Raw genomic sequence first — 25,004 nt, 5'->3', positions numbered from 1 at the left:
CATTGAAAATAATCCAAGCACCATGGCTGCGACGTCAACTTGCAATTAGGCAATCACAGGCACTAAATAAAAAAATTCCTGTAAATAGTGACTGGTCGCTTTGCACATTGGATCCTAGGACTTGATATGCCATGAGGATGAATAAATATTGACCTCACATATATAGAGACTGTGAAACAGTCAGGAGTTCAGTTCATAGGTAAGGAAAACATGAAAACGAAATCAGAACACATAGCAACAAAGGGGACGGAACGACACACTACTAACAACTGAAGTTGAACATGTGCTTGGCTTTTTTAGTCATGTGTGTTTATATCTTTCTGTGGTTTTGATTACACTTCAGTTACTAGTAGCGCATTGTCCTGTCTGCCCCCTTCATTCCTCTGTGGATGTCTGATTGTTTAGTCTTGTAATTTTTTCGTACTGTGTGTTTACATCTTTCTGTGGTTTCGATTAAACTTCAGTTGCTAGTAGCGCGTCATCCTGTCCCCTTGATTTCTCTGTGCTGTTATTTTTTTTGCACCCTCTTTAACTATGAATATACACCAACTCACCCAACTGCCCCTGTTAAGACTTATGTTTGCTGAATAACACTGGGTCCACTCAGCGTCTTTTTAAACAATGCGAAATTTTCAAATGCACAAGATATCAGAAACGTTTCACGCAGCATTGCGCATAACACTCTGCATCAATACCAGTGTTGGCCTAAATGTGGTAAGATGTACGAGCTGTTCGACATAGTGTAAAGTGAGGCACATCAGGGTGTTCCCACAATCATGGGTGTCGGCAGGGGTTTGCACAAAGGGCACCTGCCGCCATCAAGACACACCAGCACTTGAACCCACGCAAGCTACACCAATGCTCTCCTGCTCATCAGGCCGACACGTTACGCCGCCTTGCACCCCCAAGACAAAATCCTGCCGACACTCATGCCCACAATACACTTGTCTTGAACACAGACTGGTGGGCAAGCAACACTTGCTGCTTTGCCAGAAGTGTATTCCTGAAAATTACAAAAAAAGAAGTCCACTAAGATTTCTGTACACATAAAAATGAATGTCTTACCAAAGATTCGCACTTGACTATCCTTATCGCAGACATTTTGTCAAAACACGAAATAAATACAACATTGAGATGCTGCTAAGTATTTCCTTGTGAGCGTTTCACTTCGTGTGCACAGGGCGAAAAACAAACGGATGTAAAAAAAATGCGAAACACCACCAGAAGTGTACTCTCGCCATGTTTACCATTATGTGGGTAGTTTTTGATGTCAGTAAAGTTATCATTATAAGTACACCTTAAAAGGGTTGTGAATATTAGCAAGGTCTTGATTAACCGCACCTACTCTGCTTAGGAGTGAAGATTGGGCAACTTGGCACTGAACCATGGCAAAAATAAACAGCGCACTTCTAGTCAGGATAAACTAAGGCCTGGGCACAATAACAGCGCTTTCACCTTGTCAAATTGTGTCAACAGTCATGATACTATGTATTGACCTTGAAAACTATGGCAACATAATGCAAAACAGCAAATTAACGAGAGGGAATAAACAAGATGATTCAACAATCTGGTTCAACAGACTCAACAGCTGACTTATATCAATGCGATTAAATTAGCCTTGCACATCTCCTAATGGCTAAGAATATGCACATGTAAATTCCACTGTTGATACGTGACCAATGAAGTTGCATTCCTTCCATGCCGTTGAATGGCCGTTCCTTCTTTTCTGTTTTCACTGTTTTCTGATTTTCATTGTTTTCACTAGCGTAAATGTTCACCCTTTTTGATTTTGTCACTTTGCAGATGGCGTAGGTGTTTTGCCTTTGAATGTGCACGTTTCTTCTGCTTTGTCTTTCCTGTTTCTTTTTGTATGCGTATATGTTTTGCCTTTGAACGTGCACACGTTTCCGCTGCTCTGTCTCTCTTTTTGCTCTACTGGGCCTAGTACACTTCTCAAGCTACCATTGTCGCTTTTCACTTGAGGCCCATTTCCTGTATTTTGCTGGAATAAACATTTATCCATTCATTCAATACCATAAAACGCATGTGCTTCACAATACACACTGCACTTAGCAGATGTCTGTCACATGATATGGCCGTCATTGTATAGCTTTAACATGATTTATTCGTTCTAGTTAAATGAATCCAAGCTAATGATGTTAATGTACCTTGATATGCTATTTCACTGTTCCTTGATGCATATGTATGAAGGTACAGTGCTTATGTACCTTAATATGCTATTTCAGGAGATGGGCAGAGTGCGCAATGCAAAATTGTTGCCGAAAAGTCTTTTCACTTCATGACAATCTGTGCTTCGGTGGGTTCTCACAGTTGCATGGCGGGAGAAAGATGTCCAGGGTTGTTGACTGCATCCAAGGTAGATGCTGCAAAATGAGAGCGCACGGTCTTGTCACATGTCAATGTGCGCAAATTGACACAATGACGAAGGATTAAAACAAACAAATGAAGTTGGAGAAAAGAATAAATCGAAAACAAAGTTGTCCTTTATGCACATTCCATCATGTGACAATGTGATAATCGTGGCCTTTTGCTGTAATGTATATTCCCTGAAAGCATCATGCCTCATTCATGCTTTATCGCAGGCAAGAAAATTATATCGTGCAAACAACTTTATCAGGGCGCACTCCTGGGTCGATTGACTGGTCGTATGAAGCATGAGTGATATTCACAGAAGTTCCAAAACGTGCATCACACATCATTGCTATCTGAGTTTAACGACTTAAATGTGAAGCATTTGTTAAACACTTCTACAACTTTGAACGGATCTATCTACCTATCTATCTAGCCGCCTACGACTCATAGCTCGTGTGGGTGTTTCGTTAATGGGATGTATGCCAAAATTCGTGTGGCATGACACGACTGCATGAAGAACATGAATGATGGGTCTCAACCTGAAAATCATGATATGCATTTCATTAACGACATGATTTACACGTCACTCTCTTGGTTCTCTTGCGACTGTTTCGTTAACTTGATATTTACCAAAATAGGTATGGCGTCACAAGAGTGTATGACGCACATAAACGACAGTTTCTAACATGCAAATCATGACACGCTTGTCATGTATGGCGTTATTTTGACAACATGGACTCGGGGGTGCTAGTGGCCGTTTCGCCTGCTTCATATACACCAAAATTGGTATTGTGCAGTGTGACTGTACGTCCAACATAAATGACAGCTGGCAACATGAAAATAATGACATGCATGTCATGTACACACGCCACGCTCATGGTGCGCTCGCGGCCGGTTCGCTAGCTTGACATACACCTAAATTGATATAGCGTGACGTGATTGTGCGACGAACATAAATGACATATAGTAACATGAAAATAACGACATGTATGTCATTTACGGCATGGAGCCTGGTGCACTCACGTCCGGTTCTCTAACTTGATATCATACCAAGACTGGTATAGCGTGACGTGACTGTACGACGTACATAAATGACGGCTGGTAACATGGAAACAATGAATGACATGCGTGTAATGTACGGCATGGGTCACATGCCACGCTCATGGTGCGCTGGCGGGCATTTCGCAAGCTTGACATGCCGATTTTCTTTTCTTTCTTTCTTTTTTTTGCTTTTCATTGCACTTTTCAATCGACGCAATGTGCAGAAGGTCATCTACAGGTGCATAAGCGACGATAAGGGCTCGCAAAGAGAGAGAACATCAGTATTACTTACCATTTTTGTTCCTGACTGTGCCGAGCACGCAGCGTGCCCATCATCTGCATGGTAATGCACAGCGGCACGCTCGCTTGAGTCGACAGGCCGTCGCGATTATCGCACTCGCAGCGCAGCATGTCGCACTGTCGTCAAACCACGCATATCACATCCAGCGGCGAGAACACAGTGAGGCTGCAGGCACAAAACGCGCACACACGACCGACACAGCTGATCACTTGAGAAGTGGTGTTCACAAGGCCTAGCCGGCCTAGCTACGACGAGGCGCTGCTAGCGCTGCTACGACGATCGCGCCGCCGCGGGAACGACTCCCTCCTCACGTTTCTTTCTTTTTTTCTGTTTTTTTTTTCTTCGCGCGCGCATGCGGCGCGAAGCTTTGTCCCATTTCACTTCAATAGCGCCTCGTCTGGCTTGCTTTTGACCTGGCGGGGGCGGGCCGCCAAGGCCAAAGGGCTTCCTCGTTTCCTCTCCAGCCGTTCGGAGGGTCTCGTATATCTCTTTCTCTGGGCTATCTGTGCAAGGGATTTGTAGTGCGCTGAAGCATGCCGCCTCTTTCTTTTACTTCTTTCCCCCGCACAGCTGCATGCATGCCCGCCAGCACTGAAGGCATTATGGAAAGCTTCGAAAAAGAAAAAAAAAAGAGAAAACATGCCAGAGGAAATGAGATGGGAGTTTCTTGGTTCTTGAACTCCATTCGACGAATGGCGTCAGATAGTGAATTTACCTCCTTTCTTCCACATAATTTCTTAACGAAGTAAAATTGAGGACGCAGAACTTTATTACACCCACCTCATTACACCCTAAGGTAGTACTGTCCAGATGAAGGTAGTATTAAGGAGGATTGTAGCCCTTAAAACGCCCAATTAGGCTAGTTTGCGTTTGCAGTGTATACGCCGTCATGAGTCAGAACCAACTCGTTCAAGTTCCTACTCCTATTGGTTTGGTGGCCGCGACGCTCTGTATCCTATGGGAGCCGCAGTAAGAGATGTTCTTGTACTTTATAAGTTCAGATGTTTCAGGACATGACACACGTGAATCGTAGGCGCAATGACGCTATCGTGTTCCACTATTAATGGCGAAGCTTCAGCTTCCTCCAAGTTTTTTTTTTTTAAGTTTCCGTTAAAGTACGATAGTCTATCGTGTGAGGAGTGTGGAGTATATTCTGCATCTCCTCAGTGTGCCATTGCCCCTTTAAGAAGCGATGGGTACGTGCGTTGGGAACGCCCAGCTTTGCATTTGCATCACAAGGCGCAGTCGCCTGTTTGCGCCGCGACAGTCGAGATTGCGGGGCCCATCAACTCATTCGACCATGAAGAGCATCGCGCTTTAGCGCGTCATCTCACGCCCACTACCACGCGCCCACGCAAATTGCATTGCCTACATTGCCTACGGGCGGCGTACTCCCCGACCGCGGTACACGCTCGCGTGCCGCAAATGGGGTTAATGCGAGCGAAACTGCGGCTACTGGTTTTATTTGTTGTGTGTATACTGCCGATTGTAATTATGCGAAGTCACCCGCCAGCTCGCTCACGTCTTGGCACAGGAGCTAAGCTTGTAAAATCGGTTCTGCTGATTGTGGAGACAGGTTCGTGAAAGGATACTTGAAATACGAGCGCGTAACTTAAACAGGAACTTAGGAAGACAAGGACAAGAACTTTTCTTGTCTTCCTAAGTCCATGTTTAAATTGCGCTCTCGTATTTCAAGTATAATGAATCACCAACTCGCCCAACAAAATTCGCCATCAACCTGTTTGTAGCACGAATCTACAAAAACGTCTATACAGACCAAGAAAGCTTCCTAGTGACATAATTTTTTTATTTAGATGTGAAAACGTCTGAAGGTTGGCTGCGTCAGAGCCGGCTATCCCGACATCGTGAAATTGATTTTAAATCGGCAAACGAGCACGAAAAGAAGGAAACAATCGGAATCACTATGTACAGGTTCGATTGCTAGCGTACAAATAAAGTCTTTCTGGGAAGAGTGCTGAACACCGTGGGCGGTTGCACAGTTCGCCGCGGATAAACATTAAATAAATATTTTTCATGCACTCACAAGTAAAATTATTATGAAGCATATCCGTTAAAATAGGAACATGGTCAACAGAAATATTAAGGCAATTACAAACAGTTCATTAGGTTTGTCCTGGTACTGGATAGATGTCATTTTTGTTTCTCTTTCAGAAGAGCTGCGCTTGATTAGTGGGAGGCGTCAAGGAAAATGGTCGACAATTAAAAAATACTATCTACTCAACTATGGGAGCGCGGTAAGCCGTCCCTCCACCCGCCCCCCACCCCTCTAAAAAAAGAAAGTCGTTTTTAACCCGGGGAAATTGCCCCTATATGGCGGGTTTAGTTGTCGCTCACATTTTCTGTGTGTCTATCACCTCTTCAACAATAGAATTCTTCACCAACCAAGACAAGTTGCTGCTATAGTTTTTGATACCATGGCCAATTGGTGAGGAATTATCAAAATGACATTGTCGTGCATCTTTCGTTGTTTTCTCGTTTCTACGTTAGGTAAGTTTCGAGTCTCCTTGAATCTGATCCATGATACCCTGTTCCCGAAATCCAATCCACCCATCTGCCTCACTTACTTCCGCTAAGTACCCATTTGAAAGGGGATTTGCAATAATACCACCCTTGCCTGACATATTGTATTTACGATATAGCGTCGCAATGCTCACTGCGATTTCATGAAACCCATAAATCATCACCAGCGGGGTTGCTTAAACTGTTTATCGGAACACATTTGCCGACTGACCATTGGGAAAGAGAACAGCGAAGTTGAAGAGCGAAGGGAAGAACTTACTGAAGGAGCATATTTTTTGCTCCCGATGTATTATGTATCTGCTTTGCACTTGAGCAAAAAAAAAAAAAAAAAAAAAAAAGCTCATCTGTTACTCCCGTTGGTGGGTCCTGGCTTACCAAATACATAACTCTCTTTAAAGGTACACGCTAACTGTCTTTTGGAGTGTCGAGCCTCAAAAAGAGAGTTAGTTCCAAAAGAAATTTAAGGTGTAATTTTAAAAATAGTTATGTAGCAGGTCAGGACTCACCAAGAAGAGTAACAGGTAATATATCGTATCGGAATATTTATTCGTGTACACGAATAAATATTCCTATAAATAATGACACAAATAACTAAGAAATTCAAACAAGCGTATGAGGTATACCCAATGCACTTGCGCAAACATAGGTAGTACTTTTTTTTAATCATCGTCTTCTTCGGAACTATGCAAAATTGAAAGCAAGATGGCGGATGAAAAAGACGACAAACGCCGCCACCGAATATTTGATGACATTTTATTGTATAACTAACTTCTCGGTAAATTTCTGGGTTGTTTCTAAGGTGTTTACCGGCTTATTCACAATGTTGGTCATTCCTAACGTTTACGCGTCGCCCTCGGCAATGCTTTCTTCATCGCCTCGAGATAGGACACCAGGGCTCAGTCGTTGTCAGAGCTCTGGATGCACTGTATGCTGATCCAGAGTCAGCGCGCTTGTGTCAGCTTCCGATTTCTTGTTATTCTGCTCGAGAAGTAAGCCTGGATTTCTTTGCTAATTTTGCAGGGGGGCTCCAATAACAAAATTGTACATAATGGATTTGAATACGTTTGCTGCATTATATGAATGGTGCGTGAGGGAGCTTGAAGATAACGACGATGAAATTCAGTTTCATCAGCTCGCCCTTGCAGGCATGGGTGGAAATAATTTCGGCGCACTAAACGCAGATTCGGCGATCCATTGAAGGCGTCCAATACTTGGACAACGGCAATGCAAGTGCAATGAAGAGCAGTGTATCACGAGCGCAAAAACTTGCTTTTGGACCTTTCAGACGCGCTAACTAATTCATGGTTGCTGACATGCTAGCTTCACAATAATTACACGAGTTAACAGGGTAAAAATAAACAGCAGTATCGAAATTCCCCATATTTCACTTTACAACCCCTAAGCCCTGGTGCCCTGTATATCGTGCGTGGTGCCATTTATATTATATACTGATGGGGGTGCTCAGAATACATTATTTTCGTGCTTTTGAAGTGTTAGTAAAGAAAACTCAACAAGAAAAAATTTTTCTACCTGTTAAGCAAAATTGAGGACTGAAAGGGTTACGAACAGTTATGCATGTGGCAGGTCAGGACACACCAAAAAGAGTAACAGGAAATAGTTTTTTTATGGATGTATATGCGGCATAAAGAGCGTGCTTAAAGCTTTTTTTTTATTTCGAAAGCCTGCCCTTAGGCACAGTAATTGGTGGTGTCAAAATACACATGCAAGTTTGCTTCCTGTATAAAGTCTAATAATGATCTTAGCAAAATTAAAGGACTTGGCACAGACGCGACCAAACCGGGGACTCGGTAGATTCGGCGTTCTCCTGCTGAGCGCGAAATTTCGGTTTTTACTGTGATAGCCGCTTCCTATGAAGAGGGGATCACACTGCACATTGAACCGAATGTGACAGAGATACATCTGGCGGTGACCACTAGGGACTCTGATATATGCCGTTCTGAGTGCTTAATTTGAACGCAGGAACAAATCAATTGATTATTCCACCACCACGTAGTCGGTAACGCTTGCCGATACCTGCACATGCACTCAACTTTCAGCTGTAAGCTCACAGGTAAGCGCTGATGTCATGCACGAACCTACCTCAAGGACTAGGATAATAACACAATTTTCCAAGCATGAAATCGCTTAGGGGTGAGCCACGGAACCAAGGTAATATAAAGGGATTTTAATTACTGACGTGTTGGTTTATCGCGTTCCGGGCTTACGTGTATGTTATGAAGAGAGAGGCATAAGTGCATGAAAACAGGGTTTTTGAATAACTGAAACTGCATAGCGCTTGCGAGCACGCGGATACTCAGCAGTCACTTTCACTTATTGAAAAGATCGGGAGGTAAGAATTACAAAATGACAACACCGGAGATGTTAGCCTGGTTTATTGCCTGGCTTGCTACTCCGGGTGTCGGGTGTTCACTATGGTATCTGCAACGATCACATATACACACAAATAACACGTGCAGTCACGCACACACATATACTCAAATGAGTTATTCATAAAGTTTCGCTAAGGCGTGTACTTCTGAAAAACAGCAACAGTGGTTTTGTATTGCGCATGACACAGGCGCTGTTTCTCCACTGGCAGAGGAGGCTAATTGAAAGTGAGACGGTTCGCCCAGCGGGAAAACAGTCGAGCAACCATCCTGGTGCATTCGACCACGCGACCAATGAAATACGCCACACGTCTGTGCGTCCTCGTGGCTATGCCTACGCGATCAAGGAAAACGTGCCCTGCATGGATACTGAGTCGAGCGCGCTGTGCGCGGTGTATTATCAGCGTCGTCGCTGCATACCAAGTTCGTGGTGCTCCGTATTGTTTGTCATTGCGTACGGCAGCTTGCGAAAAGTGCCCTCCCTCGATAGCGTCACTCGACTGCGATGCAAGCGACGAGGTTGTCTTCGCGCAGCTTCAATCTAGCAAACTGATTGGACTGCTAGGTCGCCGACTGCCTGCTTTCAGCTGTGATAACAACACAACAATGTGGACGACTGTCAGACGTCGGCTCTAATTCTGGACACGTCTGTTCGCCGCTACAGCCTGATATTAAACAGAAGGGTGGGTTACGCTTAGCTAAGTAGCGGATTCTACCATGTGTGAAGTCTATCCTTGTGTCAGCGATCGACCGACTCAACTAATTGCAAGCAAGAATCATTTCTTTAGATAAAACGTAGCCTTACAAAAATTGCAAATCTTTATAACTCTCACGCTACGCGAGATGTCTGGAAATCTATAAATTGTAATGAACTGCCAGCAAAACACAGTACACTTCATCATCATCATTCTCAGTTCATTTTTTATGCCCACCGCAGGAAGAAAGCCTCTCCCAACGACCTCCAATTTACCCCGTCTTAAGGGATCGACACCTTCATAACATGCTATCGCGTGCAAAATTTAATTACCAGCTTCACAAAAGTGCGGCTCAACGTAGATGTCGCCTTTTATTCACTAGATTGGCAAACATGTTGCTGTTTTGCAAAATTCGACATATTATGCGACTCGTATGACATATCTTATGCGAAAGAAGGGGAATTTTTTTTCCGAGGGGCTTCTTTATATGTTTGACAAAACCACATGAATCGAACAGATAGTAAGACCTGGGAAAGCACAGAGGGCGTTAATTGTTCTCTTTAACTGTAGTGTACTAATTCGGAAGCAAATTGAAGTTAATTGAAGCGAACAAAAAATCACCCTTTCCGTCGGTGGGATCTGAATACACAACCTTCGAACTACGCGTCCGATGCTCTACCATTTGAGCAAGGACGGAAACTACGACTCGCATAATGTATGCAAGTTTTCCAGCACTTCCGTATCGATGAAACTTTGGTGAAAATTATGGTGTATCTTGATACTTACCAAGGCGTGTCAAGATAGGTCATTGCGTTATAAGTCATTTTTGTCGTGAAATATATTTAAAGAGTATATATACCCTGTATACGAGTCTGGCTTAGTTTTTTCGCCTTTGTTCTGTTCAGTGCAGGCATTTTACTTTATTGCCAGTATATATCTATATATATATAATGCATAAAGCACGCGAAATATGAAAAGATAACACGTAACTACGCCCCCACCCGCAAAAGGTGGGAGCGTAGTCTTGACTTGCTACCTCACAGTGATCCTGTTTGAGGTCGCTGCTCCCTGATGAGTGCTGCAATCTAGTCCCGCGTCATTTTTCAGATATCGCGGGCTTTCTTTATTAGCAAAAAAAAGTGAGCACGCAATTAGTACGTTGTGAGAATAACGCACTTAGACGTCCTTTGAACATGCCTCCGTATGCCCCATCACCCGCCACGGTGGTCTAGTGGTTATGGTGCTCGACTGCCCAACCGCAGGTCGCGGGATCGAATCCCGGCCGCGGCGGCCGCATTTTCGATGGAGGTGAAAATGCTTGAGGCCCGTGTACTTAGATTTAGGTGCACGTTAAAGAACCCCAGGAGATCGAAATTTCCAGAGCCCTCCACTACGGCGTCTCTCATAATCATGTCGTGGTTTTGGGACGTTAAACCCCAGCAATTATTAATACATATGCCTCATTGACATTTTAATGATTTGGTGAGTACTTGTCGAGTTAGAAACATAATTGGGACTAATTAACTAAACCTCATTAACGAAAGAATTAGTAGTGGCTACTACATTATACTGGGAACAATATGTTCTAGGTGTGCTTCGCGTTGCGACATTCCTCTTTTTTAAATCGTGCTGCACTGTATTTGGGACACCCGCTATATAAAGTTGTTTGTCAAAAGGAGTAGCCGGTGCCGCTCTAAAACGCTTACATATTCTCAATATTGCGTAATAAAATCAAGAAAAGCAACTACTAATAACAAATGGTGAACATGGGCCACCATCACGACATTGGTCCCGTGATTGCTGAGTAAAAGAAACGGCATGGCAACCCACGCCAAGTAATAATCTCGTGGTGAGATACGGCATGGAGAGGCTCATTAGCACGCACAAATCAGAAACAGGACGTAACGTGGGGCCCTTCCTACGATATCACATTCGCAGGCGGGAAAACAACTTGTCTGATTATTGCCCCCCAAGGACAACTCAGGAGTCCGATAGCATGGCGACAGAGGCTGATCACATTGCAAGCCCTCGTCTCCTTGAAAAAGAAAAAATACGCCATCAGCGTGCTGCAAAAATCAAGGCCTCATTTTGTGTCTGGCTAAAGTCAACCTCCCTGTCTTTCATTCTCTCTTTCTTTCTTTCGCTTCTGCCTACATGTCCGTCTGTCTGCCTCTCTCCTTCCCTTTCCCTCTCTGTTTAACTGTTTTTTTTTTCACCCCTTAACACCCTTTCCCATGCGTAGGATAACAAACCAGACATGCGTCTGGTTAACCTGCCCTCCTTTCTTTTTTAATAGCGAAGATGTTTAAGCAGGTCGTAAAAGCTTTGTTGTGTACAAGGTGTGTACAAAAAAAAAACCTCCTCGGGGTGCCTCGTGTTTCCTAGCAACTGCTAACGCCACAGCTGCGCCGCGATACCAGCACGCGCTCTCTTCGTCTTCTTCTTCATCGTCGTCGTCTTCATTTTCTGCTTCGCACGTGTACCGATTGCTCCGGCGCGTGCTGCAATAACTCTTATGGGTGAGACAACGAGTGCAGAGAGATAGAGAAAGAAAGAGAGAAAAAGAAAGAGAAATAGGGAAAGAGAAAAATTCTAGCGGTAAAAATATTCTTCCCGACGGCGAGCGTCTTAACCACTCGGCGAATTGTTTCTAGTGTCATCGTTCCGTTGTGAAGACGAGCGAGAGCGAATAAGAGGGATCGTCTCTGCGCATCGTAGCGAGGACAGTCGCAGAAGATATGCTGCAAGGTCTCCTCGGTGCCGCAGGCGTCGCAAAGAGCGTTGTCGGCCATCCCTATCCGAAACGAATATGACTTCGTGAAAGCCACCATAGCTCTTCGGCGGAGTCCAGATTGTATTTGAAATCACCGCAACTGGTTTCATCCTGAAAAGTCATCGAGAAATCAAGCAACCAAGGCATTGCTCAAATTCCTAAGGACAACAGACTTGCACGAGCGGCTGTAGACTCCTAATGATGCCGCATACCGCACAAGACTGCCGCTCTGCGCTGTGAAGTTGTGTGTGCGTGTGTGTTCCCCTCTCTTTCTCTCTTTCTTTACTTTTCTTTTAACCTCCCCCATCCCTTCCCTCTGTGCAGGGTAGCATACCGGTTATTTAAAACAGGTTAACATCCCTGTCTCTCCTCTCTCTCGTTTTCCTCCTCCTTAACCACTCGCCTATGCAGGCATGTTAGCCGAGCATAGTACATAGTCTTGTATAGTAAAGTACAGTAAGGGGGCAGGAAAAATAAGTCAGGGCGAGGAGGACAGATGTGAGGGTGAGGAGGAGGGGAGATAATAAAGCATAGCGTACAAAGAAAAAGAAAGACATAAATAAAGAGACCGAAGACAAATAAAAGAAGGCGTGAACGAGAGAGAAAGAGAATAGAGAGCGATAGAAAGAGATAGAAAGAAATATAAATAAACAGAGGCAAAAAATACATACACAAAAACAGAGACAAGAGAGAAAAAGAAAAAAACAGAGGAAGAAAGAAAAGGAAAAATTTCAAAACTTAGCCAAAGAGCAACAACGTTGGTGCCGATCGGCTCCGCTGTCTATTTAGCATTGCGCCTCAGTGCAAGCTGCGCTGACTTTGTACCCGTTTTCCCTGTCCTACTCGAACTCCATGTCCTGCTACCACATGAGTCGAAAAGTAGGTCATAAAATGGATTCCTAAAAGCTTCGTCGGAATGAGCCTATTTATATTGCATCCCGTTCAGAAAGAAGGCTTTTACAGCCATATATAAATCTTCATTACTCCCGTATCGTGTCAAAGCCCCCTTTGTGTACCTGCAAATACCCCATCACATCCCAAATCCCACCGTGATTTCTGCTGTCCTCGATTGCCCGTCCTCATCTTCGCGCCCACTATATTTCTGTAATAACACTGAATAATGTTGGCCATGTTAATGCTGTCATATAATACAAGTCCTCTGTTCTACAAATAACATGGCCTACCCAACTCTCGCTTCTCCTAATCTGGACAAGAATATCAGCTATATTCCTTGACCCGACAATCTATGGTGCCACGGCCGTTAACGGTACACTTAGCATTCTTTCCGTGTATCAATAAGCAGTTCTCATTATATAAAAACTGGCGTATTCTTTTTATAGCATGACTGCGAGTCATTGATCACTGCTTTCGTGCAGTTATACAGCTTTATTAACGCGAAAGCCTCATATATCACCCACGAGTCTGAAAATGCGGAGTCGCTGACGTCAGCACGACTGGTAATAAAAAAAAGCTAGGTAAGAAAAGTGTCGCTCGAGGTGTACGAGCTGCGCGCTCACTTCGTCTTCGCTAAAGCGAGAAGGCGAAGTGATAAAGAAGCGTCAGGAGTTTTCAAGAAAACGTTGACCTTTAAGATGGATTCATCTGTGAACTTGTGTACTTGTCTTAGTGGGTTTCAAGAATTGCCCGATTCGTTCTGGCATGAAGTTAGCCAACTTGCCCGATTTATAACGTCTACCTGAAGAACGACGGGAACGTTGAATCCTTACGGCGCAGTAGGGATATGACACGTTCCATTCGCGGTTGAAAAATGACTCGCTTAGAGGCTGTCTTTTCACGGGACACTCTCTGCAATAATTATCCCTACTCTTGCCGCTTCGTTTGCTTTTTTTTTTTGCACGTACGAAGCAAGGTACGCGCAGTGTCCACCAACCGTCACGCTTAAGTTTCCTGCCGTTATGGCGGTGAACGCACCCGTCCGCATTTCCCTCGTTCTTTTGCGCGCTCAGATAAATGAGTTCATTTCCGGTTCTGCGTCAGAGCAAAAAGGAGGTAGTGATATGGAAATGAGCATTCCAGTACTGTTGTCTAATTAAGAGTCGCAGCGCGTGAAAAATTTAATCCCGTACCGTTGTCGCACATACTCTGACGCGAACGCTGGTTTGTTTCTTGTTACTTGCCTTCATGCATTCTATGTAATATGTTATGTAATTCGCCATTCGTTTATGTACTTTCTCAGTATAATATTGGAATTATTAAGGCTTGTATCAAAACAAAACCACTACCGTAAGTTATCAGGTAACGTGTTGCATTGTTATTCTCAAGGACGCTGGTTTGATTACCGGCCTCAACGGCCACATTTTGATGAGGGCAAAATGCAAAAAACACTCATTTACTCAGATTTAGGCGCACGTTAAAGAGCCTCATGTGGTCAGAATTAGCCCGGAACCTGCGATTAAGGCATGCTCAATAATTATGCCGCGGTATTGGCACACAAAACCTCAGAAACTACTACTATCAAAAGGCACGTGAACGGGCTGCGCGATCGAGATCATGTTGTTCGAAGAAGGTGTAGGTTTTATAAACCGCGCTGATACATTGAAAACTCCATTTTTGCATAGAACAATCTGTGAGTGAAATTGTCTCTTAGCCAATATTGTAGAAAGTACAGCACTTGATGGATTTTGAAATGCGCTCAGGAACCGGTTGGAATGCAGTGGGTTCTTTTTTTTCTATTTCTCAAATCAAACAACAACAATAATAATAATAATAATAATGATTACCGCGGGTACAACGCATTCATATGGTTCAGGTACATTTATATCCCGTAAGCGCAGGCGTTCATCCCAGTGGTTAAGACACTCGCCTTCGGAGCGCGCGCGCGCGGGGGGGGGGGGGGGGGGGGAGAGAGAGAAAGAAAAGACATTTATTTGGTCCGGAGCGATGAGTATGAGGTCTTCGCCCACTCTCGTCTAGTGCTATGTCGGGACGCGCAGGCCGAGGTTCTCCGCTCTTTCATGGGCCTTTCGGGGGCCTGTGTTCGAAATCCAGTACCGCCAAGAAAACTGTTTATTTCTTCATGGCGTCGATCGTCTTACGTGACAGAGGGACTCACGAATAGTTTACTGGTGGATTCAGCATATAAATTGTCACGCATAAAAAGTGGGCGGCCTCAAATTTAGGAGCTTGATATATATATTGCGAGATATAAACGAAAGGCGGGGTGGTTAACAATGCTGAGATCGGTTTGCTGTTCTCTCCTAGGGAAACGGGATGAAAACTGGATGACGAGCCGGAGAAGAGTTAATACTTTGCACATACACAAAGTACATTCGTGAGCAATACGAAAGAGAACACCGAAATTACCTTTTAAACGCCATAGCGGGTAAATGCAGATGACAAGCGCAAATATGCTCATAACACTAAATGCCCTAGTGGAAACGCATTTCTTGTCATTCAACACGTCACATGCATTAAGGGGAATCGCCGATTAAACAAGGATTCGGCGTTCTCTCTCCTACTGCTCACGAATGTATACATACCTACGCACCCAGTGTCCAACCGTTCACAAGTGTTCGTATAGGTATAATTGTGACTTAAGAATACACTCTATTCATGCAGACATTCTACGGTAACATAGGTAAATACGCACAGTATCCCTAGATACTGGCGAAATTCTCGTGTGGGCCGGCACAGGGAACACACAATAAATTAGGCCACAAAGCAGAGGCCCAAGGTAGCACGACGCTCCGCTCATTCTATCCGACGGCGCCTGACAGGGATGACCTTCTCCCTGTTTCAGCTCGCAGACACGAGGGAATCGTTTCGAGTGCGAAGTAATGGATTGTCCAGAGGGCCCCACCGACCGGACAGCGCGGTCATTCATCGCCGACCACGGAAGAGCATCACTCATGGCCAACGATTAGCCAACAAAGAAGCAAAAAAGGCCGATTCTCGTGAAAGTCCGGTAAGGGCTGCTTCCAGAAACGCCCATCGTATGGTAGCGCATATCGTTCTGCCGTCAGTAATGCGTAGGTGATTATGCGTTGAAACATTGTGCTCATGTCTTGCCTGCAATATGTTTGATGTCACTCTGTTGAACATATTTCATAGCTAACATGTTCTTCCTTATTCATGCATGCTCTCTCTCTCGAAGAAGCTTTCATCGCCCTTTCGCCGGTGGTAAAGCACTTGACTTAACATATAGTCACGACTTTCGTTTACTTACGATCCTGAAGGCATTCCGCGAAGAAGCGTTTCAAAGGGAAAAAAAAGTTCGTGCTTTGTTTTCATGGCGCTGACAGCTGCCGCGCTGCTAAGTGTTGTAGAATTTTCAATCTCCTGTTTCGAAGTTTTCTATTACTACGAATTTTATCTTAACACTACGTCAGAATCGGCAGAAATTTTTATCTTTCAAGGAAGGAACAGGAGAGGACGCAGATAACTCAGTCTTCAACAGATCTTCTAAATTAAATAAATCGAGTAAACCAAACGGGTGAGTCACAATCCTAATACGAAGCCCTAAAGTTCTTGGCGCACCCACTTTAAGTGATTACTCATGTTTTCAGTCTCATTCCTTAATATCTGTTGTTGTAGCTACAACATGCTTCATCATTTTTCTGCAGTCATTCTTCTAAAGCCGCGAACAGCACTTCAACATAAATAGATCGAGGTAATGAAAAATGGAGAAGTCGGACATACACCGCTTACACAATTACGCCTGCCGTCTGTCTTCCTTAAACTTTTTCTGTACTGGCCCGGCGTTGCGCCTTCCATGTCACACCTTTCAAGAACCCGGAAACGTTGACGGTTTCTTACTAACCTGTCGCCAAAGTACACTCTAAGAAGAAAAAGATTACCTGTTACCATTATTGGGGATCGAATCCTTTTGTTTTTTGTTTGTTTGTTTCTTGAGCGCCTGCTCATCTCTAGGCTACTTTTCCATCTTTCTTGCCTATTCCTCCTCCCCCTAGTGCAGGGTAGCAAACCGGATGTTTCAACTCTGGTTTACTTTCCTGCCTTTCTCCGCCCGTGACAATATATATATATATATATATATATATATATATATATATCATGACTTGTTCGTATACAACTCCCTTATTTTGTACGATTTCGTGTTGACGGCTTTTAGCTCAAGGCCACCATCGCGTGAGGCTATCGCCTTAATAACAGTATAGCCCCGCCACGGTGGTCTGGTGGTTGTGGCACTCGACTGCTGACGCGAAGGTCGCGGGATCGAATCCCGGCCGCGGCGGCTGCATTTTCGACAGACGCGAAAATGTTTGAGGCCCGTGTACATAGATTTAGGTGCACGTTAAAGGGACACTACAGGCAAATAACAATTTATGTCAGAGTGAAAGCTCAATGTATGACAACGTCTAGAACGGCAGTATTATCAACAGCAGTGCCCTACTTACCGAGAAATTTAGCTAAATGTGTCACACGATGAGCGCCACGAGTGGGACATTTTGGAAGTGATCCCGATGACGTGAGAGCGCCCGACTACAATTGATCACTAGTAATCAAACTAGCTGCAATAAAAAAAACCTTCCGTGCATCAAGAGACGTAATAAAATGCTGCTTGTTCGTTTCTGTTTGATTCATGGAAAAAAGAACCTCTTCGGCGTTGCCATGGGGAACGGCACGCTTGATTCAAAAGTTCCGTTTTCGCCGAACTGCGCTTCGCCCGGCGCCCTGCTTCGCTCACGCGGTCACGTCTCAGCGGTAGTTTCGGTATCGCGTATTGCCGCGTGCGTTTTGCACGCTCGTGAAAGTAGCTCTGATAGAAAGTTCGACAAAATACCGCATGCATGTGATGTTGCCGGATGCCCGAATAGTGCACGCCGCCAGTGCACGCCGCCGCGCAGTACAGGCGGGCAACGTTGGGCACGGCAACAGCGACGTGCAAAATACCGCTTTCAGGCGGGCGATTTGAAGTGCGCTAACGCGATGCGGACCACTAAAACGTGATTTTACTTCAAAATAAGCCTTTCCTTGGCACATCAGTAGCACTACGACGTTTCTGGACAGCTATTTCAACAATCAACGTCGACTTATTATTTGCCTTTTGTATCCCTTTAAAGAGCCCCAGGTGGTCGAAATTTCCGGAGCCCTCCACTATACGACGTCTCTCATAATCATATTGTGGTTTTGGGACGTTAAACCCCAGATATTATTATTAATAGCAGTACAAACCACCGCATTGCCGATCGTGTATGAAAGAGGGCCCTGCTTCAAGACACCTTATACCATCTCTTCTAAGTTTTCTCGCCCTTCTTCCTTTTCACCGACCTGCCTCTTGCGACATGGAATCAAGAGCTAGCAAGCAACTGCACCATACTCTGGCAGCGCTCAGTGATACAGGAAAAAAGCGAGGCGTTCGCGGGCCACTTTCCGTGGTTCCACTCTGCCGCGCGCTAATTACGGGCAAAGGAATAAATGCGGAAGCGCTGACACAGTAGTTGAGGCTACAAAGGCATTGCGAAAAACGGGCAGTTGCGTAAGTGGAGTAGAATGCAGCGTATTAGAAATATTCGAAGCAAACTCCAGCAGAGATGTGTCATACGGGAAAGTCTTTATGCAGGAAATTTCTTATCGGAATGAATGCGTCGATGGTTCTAAATAATAACCGCACTCTGATATAGTAATGCGCATAGAACGCCCTTGAGTGTGTGTGTGTGCGCGTGTGTGTGTGAGTGTGTGCGTGTGCGTGCGTGTGCGTGCGTGCGTGTGCTTCGCTGAAAACAAACTCAGACATTTACATGTAAAATTCACAAAAGCTTCTTGTTCGCTCTCAACGAATATGCAGCTTTCACATGCTTACAGCATATCCTTAGCTATCTCCCAGCCATAAGAGCCGACCCGGCATCTGAGTGACGTCACACACACGCGCACGCGCGCGCGCGTGGTGAAGAGAAATCAAAAGAGAGAGAAAAAGTCAATGCAGCACACGTACAACGAATGAACATAAATAAAGTGTTTCAAAATGTTCTGACAGTGGTATTTGAACTCTGGACCTCCAGTACCGTAGCCTTATGCACTCCACTACTCCACATGCACAAGCCACAAGGCACATCATGTCCAGCACAGGGGCGTAGCCAAGGGGGGGGTTGGGGGGGTTCAACCCCCCCCCCCCCCGAAATTTTTCGGTTTTGCTTGCGTACATATACACGCACACATACAAACGCACGCACGAACATACATAAGATATGGTTGAACCCCCCCCCCCCCGAAAAAAATTTCTGGCTACGCCCCTGGTCCAGCACAACACCTTATTGAATATCCCGCGTGCGAGTAAATGCCTTCAGGAACGCGGCACGTTTTCCAGAACGCTTATGGTTTCCCGGTGAACTTCCTTCGTGCGTGCCAGCGCGTTGGAACGATTGGCGCGTTTTCACAACACTGCCGCAGCGTCATCGAGTCGCCGTTCATTCGATCATGGTGCAGACATGAAGCTGCATTAAGAAACGCTTCTTCAGTGAAAACGCTATACAAATTGTCTATCACAATAATCGTGAATTGTTTTCTTCGTATTTTTTTTTCTCTTCCTCTTCTTTTTCATCTTGTACGCCACTGGGGTGCGGCGCTTGTAACGTTGCTGCTGGCGTTTCTCAGTGTGCCAGCGTTGCCACAGGCCTGGTATTGGCCAACACGATGTTCTTGCCGTCTAGCCTCAAGTGCCTCACATGCAGCGTTGCTTCATGTCTTCCCCGCACATTGTTACAACAATGTGCAAGAAACTCAAGCATAACTTAACTTTCTATTGTTTTTCAATGCTTAACCTCCAAGCGAGACTGTCAGATTCTGTTGTTTTTTCTTTTCTTTTTTCTTTTTTCACTTATAAGTACTGTAACACACAAGGATGCACGCGAAAGAAAGAAAGGAGCGATGGCTAAACATGGAAGTTCCTTATCCAAGCAATACAATCTCTTTCTGACCCTGCTGAATACTCCATGCAACTTATATAATGGATCACCGAAAAATGCGTCTGATGAACAAGCAATGCTACTATGAACATGCCTAAGACGTTAAAAGTTTCTTGTGATAAAATTTGTAGTATGTAGAAGTGCAAAGCCTTTAGAGTAATAAAAGTAAGAAAATATTTGTACCGGGTAAATGAAGTATACTACACAATTTTTATGCGTGGAAAATAAGCAAACCAGAGCGAAAACGCCAGCTGGCAAAAGAAAGACTGTCCCACTCTCGCCGTCGTGGCTACGAGCGGCGCTGACTAGCACTCCCAGGTTTAAATGCACAGATATGTCCAATAAAGTGGACGGGAGGACTACCGCCACCGTAGCTCTATTGGTAGAGCATCGGACGCTTTATTCGAAGGTTGCAGGTTCGGTGCCTGCCGCCGGCAAGTTGTCTTTTGGTCCACTATATATCATAATTACTATAAGTACTATCCCCTCTACTTCCCTTGGCTTGATTTTCTGTTAACTCTCATTCACGTCGTTTGGACAAAGATATTTATTGAGAATACAGAAAAAATTTTCGCGCGAACGCTATTTACTGCAAGTAACCTGCTGCCAAATTTCGCGAATCTTTGCATTCGTAAATGCGCTTTGATATTTGTAAACAGCCGTCGCGAACAACATCGGGATCACCATCAGAATCATCAGGTCCAGCGAGAAAACCGGTTGGAATTGCCCTTTATGAACAATTTCAGCGTAAAACAATTTTTGGGGAATTGCGCCCTGGTTGAATACTGCGCCTAAGAAAATCGGAACATAGGAAAGAAAATAAATAAAGCAGCGGCAGCAGGTTCCGACAAGCCACAGGAAGAATGCATGTGCTCGTCATTGTTAACGGCCTACACTTTTTAAAACTGTTACCGTGTAACATTGACTCTGTGCGTGTGCTATGCATGAAGACGTTACTCCATGTATGACTCTACAAACTTAGACTATAACATGCTAGATGTATGTGCAGCCAGGCAAGAATTTGTAGAGGCTGCATATAATAGATAATAAAGAGAAACATTAAATCAATTCAGATACATAAACTGGCGTGTCAAATACCCATCCATTTGCACTAAGATTTGAATATCAGAAAAGAAAGAATTTACGAAGCTTTCGTATCATCTTTTATTTTTCTTTAAGTTCGCATGTAGGCCCCTGTGTCGGTACAATATTGTGATATGTCATAAATTTAAGCGTGTTTTATTTATTTTTTTGCCTTTATAGAGCAACAAGAACTTTCTCAACTCTTAATCGCCTCTAGTTGAGCCTCTGGTTCTTTCAAAACTTTTTTTGTGTTCTTGCGTGAAAGCAAAATAACTGGTGGGTCACTTATTCTCTCAGCTCACGGCAAGCGGTAGCCATGCAATCGCGCAATCATGATTTTCTTGTCCTCGGGACTAGTAGGCCACACCTTTCATCTATCGTCCACTGCAGAAATTATGTTATTCAAAGGCTTTGATGTCTGCTTCCGCTTCCATCTCCCAATGGTCCTAATGACATAATCGGTTTCGAAATGAGTTCGCAGATGTGCAAAGTATTCGAGAAATCTCACAGAGCAGTAAATGAAATCACATTAGTGCTAAAATAAAAATAGTACATCAGCACGTATTTCAAACATTTGAAATTGAAGATGATATGCAAAGAAGAATTTACCGGCACCTAGAAACAACAATTTTGTCCAACAAGTGTCGATGTATCTTCCTTTCTAATATTTGATCTCTCTTTCTTTATCTCCCGTCGTGTGGGAAAAAAAGTGAAATGACAAGAAGAAATATAAGGACACGATGCAACATTTCATCTTATTTCCATGGAATGACAACAAATTTTACACAAAAAGTTCTACAACTCGAAGTTAAGCAGGCTAACTGTAAAACGCATCTATTAGTAAGAAACAGGTATGTGTTATAAAACACTGGAAAATGCGGAGTTATTATAGAATGACTTTGATTATGTAACCGGCAGCGTTTTGTACGAAATAAGAAATTTGTCTGTCACTTCTTTACGCTTTCCGCGGGCGCTTCTTCTAGAGAGCCTATAATGCAAGATTGTGTAGCTGCTACTCTTAGAAACTCGCACGCATGGTGAGGATAAAAATAATACATCTCTCGTCTTGCAATCAATGCTTCGTTTACAATTGTCTGTGCCTGTAAGCACGTTGCTCTCCATCTCGCTTTATTGTTTTTGTCTTAAGTATTTTCGAAACATCATGGATTTATCACCACACTAATATAATAATAATTCATGGGTTTCACGTGCCGAAAGGCCAATATGATTATGAGGCACTCCACAGTAGGGGAATCCCGACTGATGTTGACAACTTGGGATTCTTTAAGGTACATAGGTGTTATTACATTTCGCCCCCATCTAAATGTTGCCGCCATGGCGGTAGTCGAACCCGCGACCTCTAGTTTAGAGCGCAACGCCTCAGCCTGTTATGCTACCACGGCCGTGTTTTTTTTTCCTCATCACACTCACGAAGATTAATAACGCACGTGCTTCTCATAGTCAGCCGCGCGATGCAGTGAGGCGGCTCAAACGGTGTCTCACCTGTGACGCAAAGTATCCATATCCGAACGAGAGGCCGCATCCTCGCCTCAGAACCACGGTGTCTCGCCTCGGTGCCAAGGTGACAAGTGCACCGACCACTAAAGCGCACCAATCAAGAGCAAAAAGCACGGAGCTGAACTACACACAAGAACCGCCGCACTTGGCGCCGAACGTGTGTCGTCTGCAACGCAACGCGCTCGCAAAGACGGGAAAGAAGAGAGCCGTCCCGAGCCGGTCTCACCGGCCAATTTGGAACTCGTCCCGCCATCTGTGAGCAAAGTACGGAGCTAGACTATTGGGTCAGCGGCCGCGAGGTGCCCCGAGCATTTGATGCAGCGCCTTTGCTCCTCGGCTTCTTGTTACTGGACGCTCCTTTTCAGCGTGCTTTGAATGAGCGCCCACACGTGCACTGCTGAGCCGAGGCAATAATCTTCAGAGCCTGCGATGTCCTCTCTTTTGGGTCTCCTTCTTGAAATAGCTCCTTCATAAGAAGCTGAAACCATGCAATCAGCGCTGAAGCCAGAACTGATTGGATTGAGTTGATTGGTGCCGGACACTAAAAGAAGAAATAAAGCCCAATTTACTTTTAAAGACCGTGAAGCGGGAAGTCTTATCTCGCATCTTTTATGTGTAACAAGTAGCTCTTCTTTTGTACGCATACAGGCGCTGAGCACATTTAATAGGTTGTACGTGTTTGGCCCCTAGAGGCTTTTGAAAGCAAGCTTGCATGCAGTGCAGAAAAAGACGACAGGACAGAAAGAACGACATGGACGAGCGCTCTTCCTTCTTCTTTCTGTCCTTTCGTATTTTTCTGCGCACAGCGCAGAAAAATACGAAACTTTGCAGTGGAATACCATCTAGCCCGTGCTAAAACCCTGCTTTAGTTTTGAAAGCAAGTCTGGCGTTCTTTTTTATTAGTGGCATGGTGCGGATTATTTGCGCGCCACACCCGGCTTGGGTTTTCTCCCATCTTCTTTTAACTTATGCGATTAAACCTCCGCTTTCGTACGCAGTTTAATGGACACGTGAACGCGCGTTTGTAATTTCTTAGCGCTTGAAACATCCTTGTTGGAACTTGGTCTTCATCAGCCTAGCAGACGTATTTCATCGTCATCGTTATTGCTCCTCACGAGCTGCCTCTCGCTCCTGCGCACGAAGCCTTTTTTTTTTATTCATGTTGTTCCAAAAGTTGGGGCAGCTACGCACTAGTGTTGAGGAAGCCTCCCTAATTTCCCTTCTTTTCACTTTCCTTTCCCACCTTTTGCTGTACTATACTGCACAAGACTATGCTATGCTCTACCTATGCTATGTTATGCTATGCTATGCTATGCTATGCACAAGACTATGCTATGTACAACTGTACGTGGTAAATAAACTCAACTCAACTCAACTCAACCCTCTCATACCCTCCTTGCCCTCCTCCTCACCATCACTTCCCTTTCCCACCCCTTGCTATATTGTACTACACACGGCTAGGGTAAGCACGACCAAGGATTTTCTAGAATTTATTAGTTATTGATCAATTATTCATTGGCGATTATCGATTGGTTATCACAACGTGCCGGTCATACTTTTCTTGGGGGGGGGGGGGTCATGCTAAGCTCATCCAAGGATTTCCTATAATGTATTGATTATTGATCGATTATCGATCAGCTATTGATCGGCTATCGATTGGTTATCAAGGTATCGGTCATGCATTTGGACCATGCAAAGCACATCCAAGCATTTTCTAGAATTTATTGGTTATTTTTCGATGATCGATTAGCTGTTGATTGGTTATCGATTGCCTATCATTAGGCATCGATGGCTATGCTAGGAGCTGCTTGGCACATATCCGCTTTCAGTGGCACGTACTCGCCAAAGCAAGGCCGAGTTTTTGCGAACGCCGCACGGACCAACGGCGAGCTTGAACTGTTCGTTTCGGACCGGCCGTCTCTTTTTCAACAAGACAGTCTGGTAGCCGGCGGACCTTGAGGTCCACCACGACCCTCGCTCACAGCCGTGCGCGCGGACCGTCAGCCTATCGCTTATCGGGGACGACGGCGCTTCCTTGCCGCGCGGTGCCGTCAAATACTCACTAGCTGTGCGAAGACTAAGGAAGCGGCGGAGCTGGTAGCGTTGCCCTCCTCCTCACCCTCACTGCCCTTTCCCACCCCCTGCTATACTATATTATATACAAGACGGCTCCAGTAACGTGAAACCTGGGAAGGTGCGATGCACCGGTGTTTCCCATGGGGACACGTCATTAGGAATGAGGGGACAGCGTCCTCTCATTGCTGCAGACAGCGTCCAGCGCCCATCGTCGACAGCGTCCATCACAGAAGCAGAGCTTTTCCCGAGCCAACGCTTTGTCACTCGGGGAAGCGCACGTGGCATTGTCTTTCGCGGGCGAGCGCGCGTTCTCGCGAGCTTTCACTGAGC

General features: G+C 44.8%; 1 protein-coding gene across 1 annotated transcript in view; it reads right to left on the bottom strand.

Annotated features, from left to right (window-relative positions):
- The window catches only part of LOC119406892 (uncharacterized), a 97,783-nt gene extending 74,999 nt beyond the window's left edge, over positions 1-22,784 (bottom strand). Inside the window, exon 1 of the mRNA XM_037673664.1 lies at positions 22,584-22,784. Coding sequence (XP_037529592.1) covers positions 22,584-22,623 — 40 coding nt within the window. The 5' untranslated portion in view covers positions 22,624-22,784. The remainder of the gene's footprint in view (positions 1-22,583) is intronic.
- Between the last annotated feature and the right edge of the window lie 2,220 nt (positions 22,785-25,004).

The sequence above is a fragment of the Rhipicephalus sanguineus genome, chromosome 10, assembly GCF_013339695.2.
Source record: "Rhipicephalus sanguineus isolate Rsan-2018 chromosome 10, BIME_Rsan_1.4, whole genome shotgun sequence".
Taxonomy (NCBI): domain Eukaryota; kingdom Metazoa; phylum Arthropoda; class Arachnida; order Ixodida; family Ixodidae; genus Rhipicephalus; species Rhipicephalus sanguineus.
This window is presented reverse-complemented; position numbering and strand designations above follow the sequence as displayed.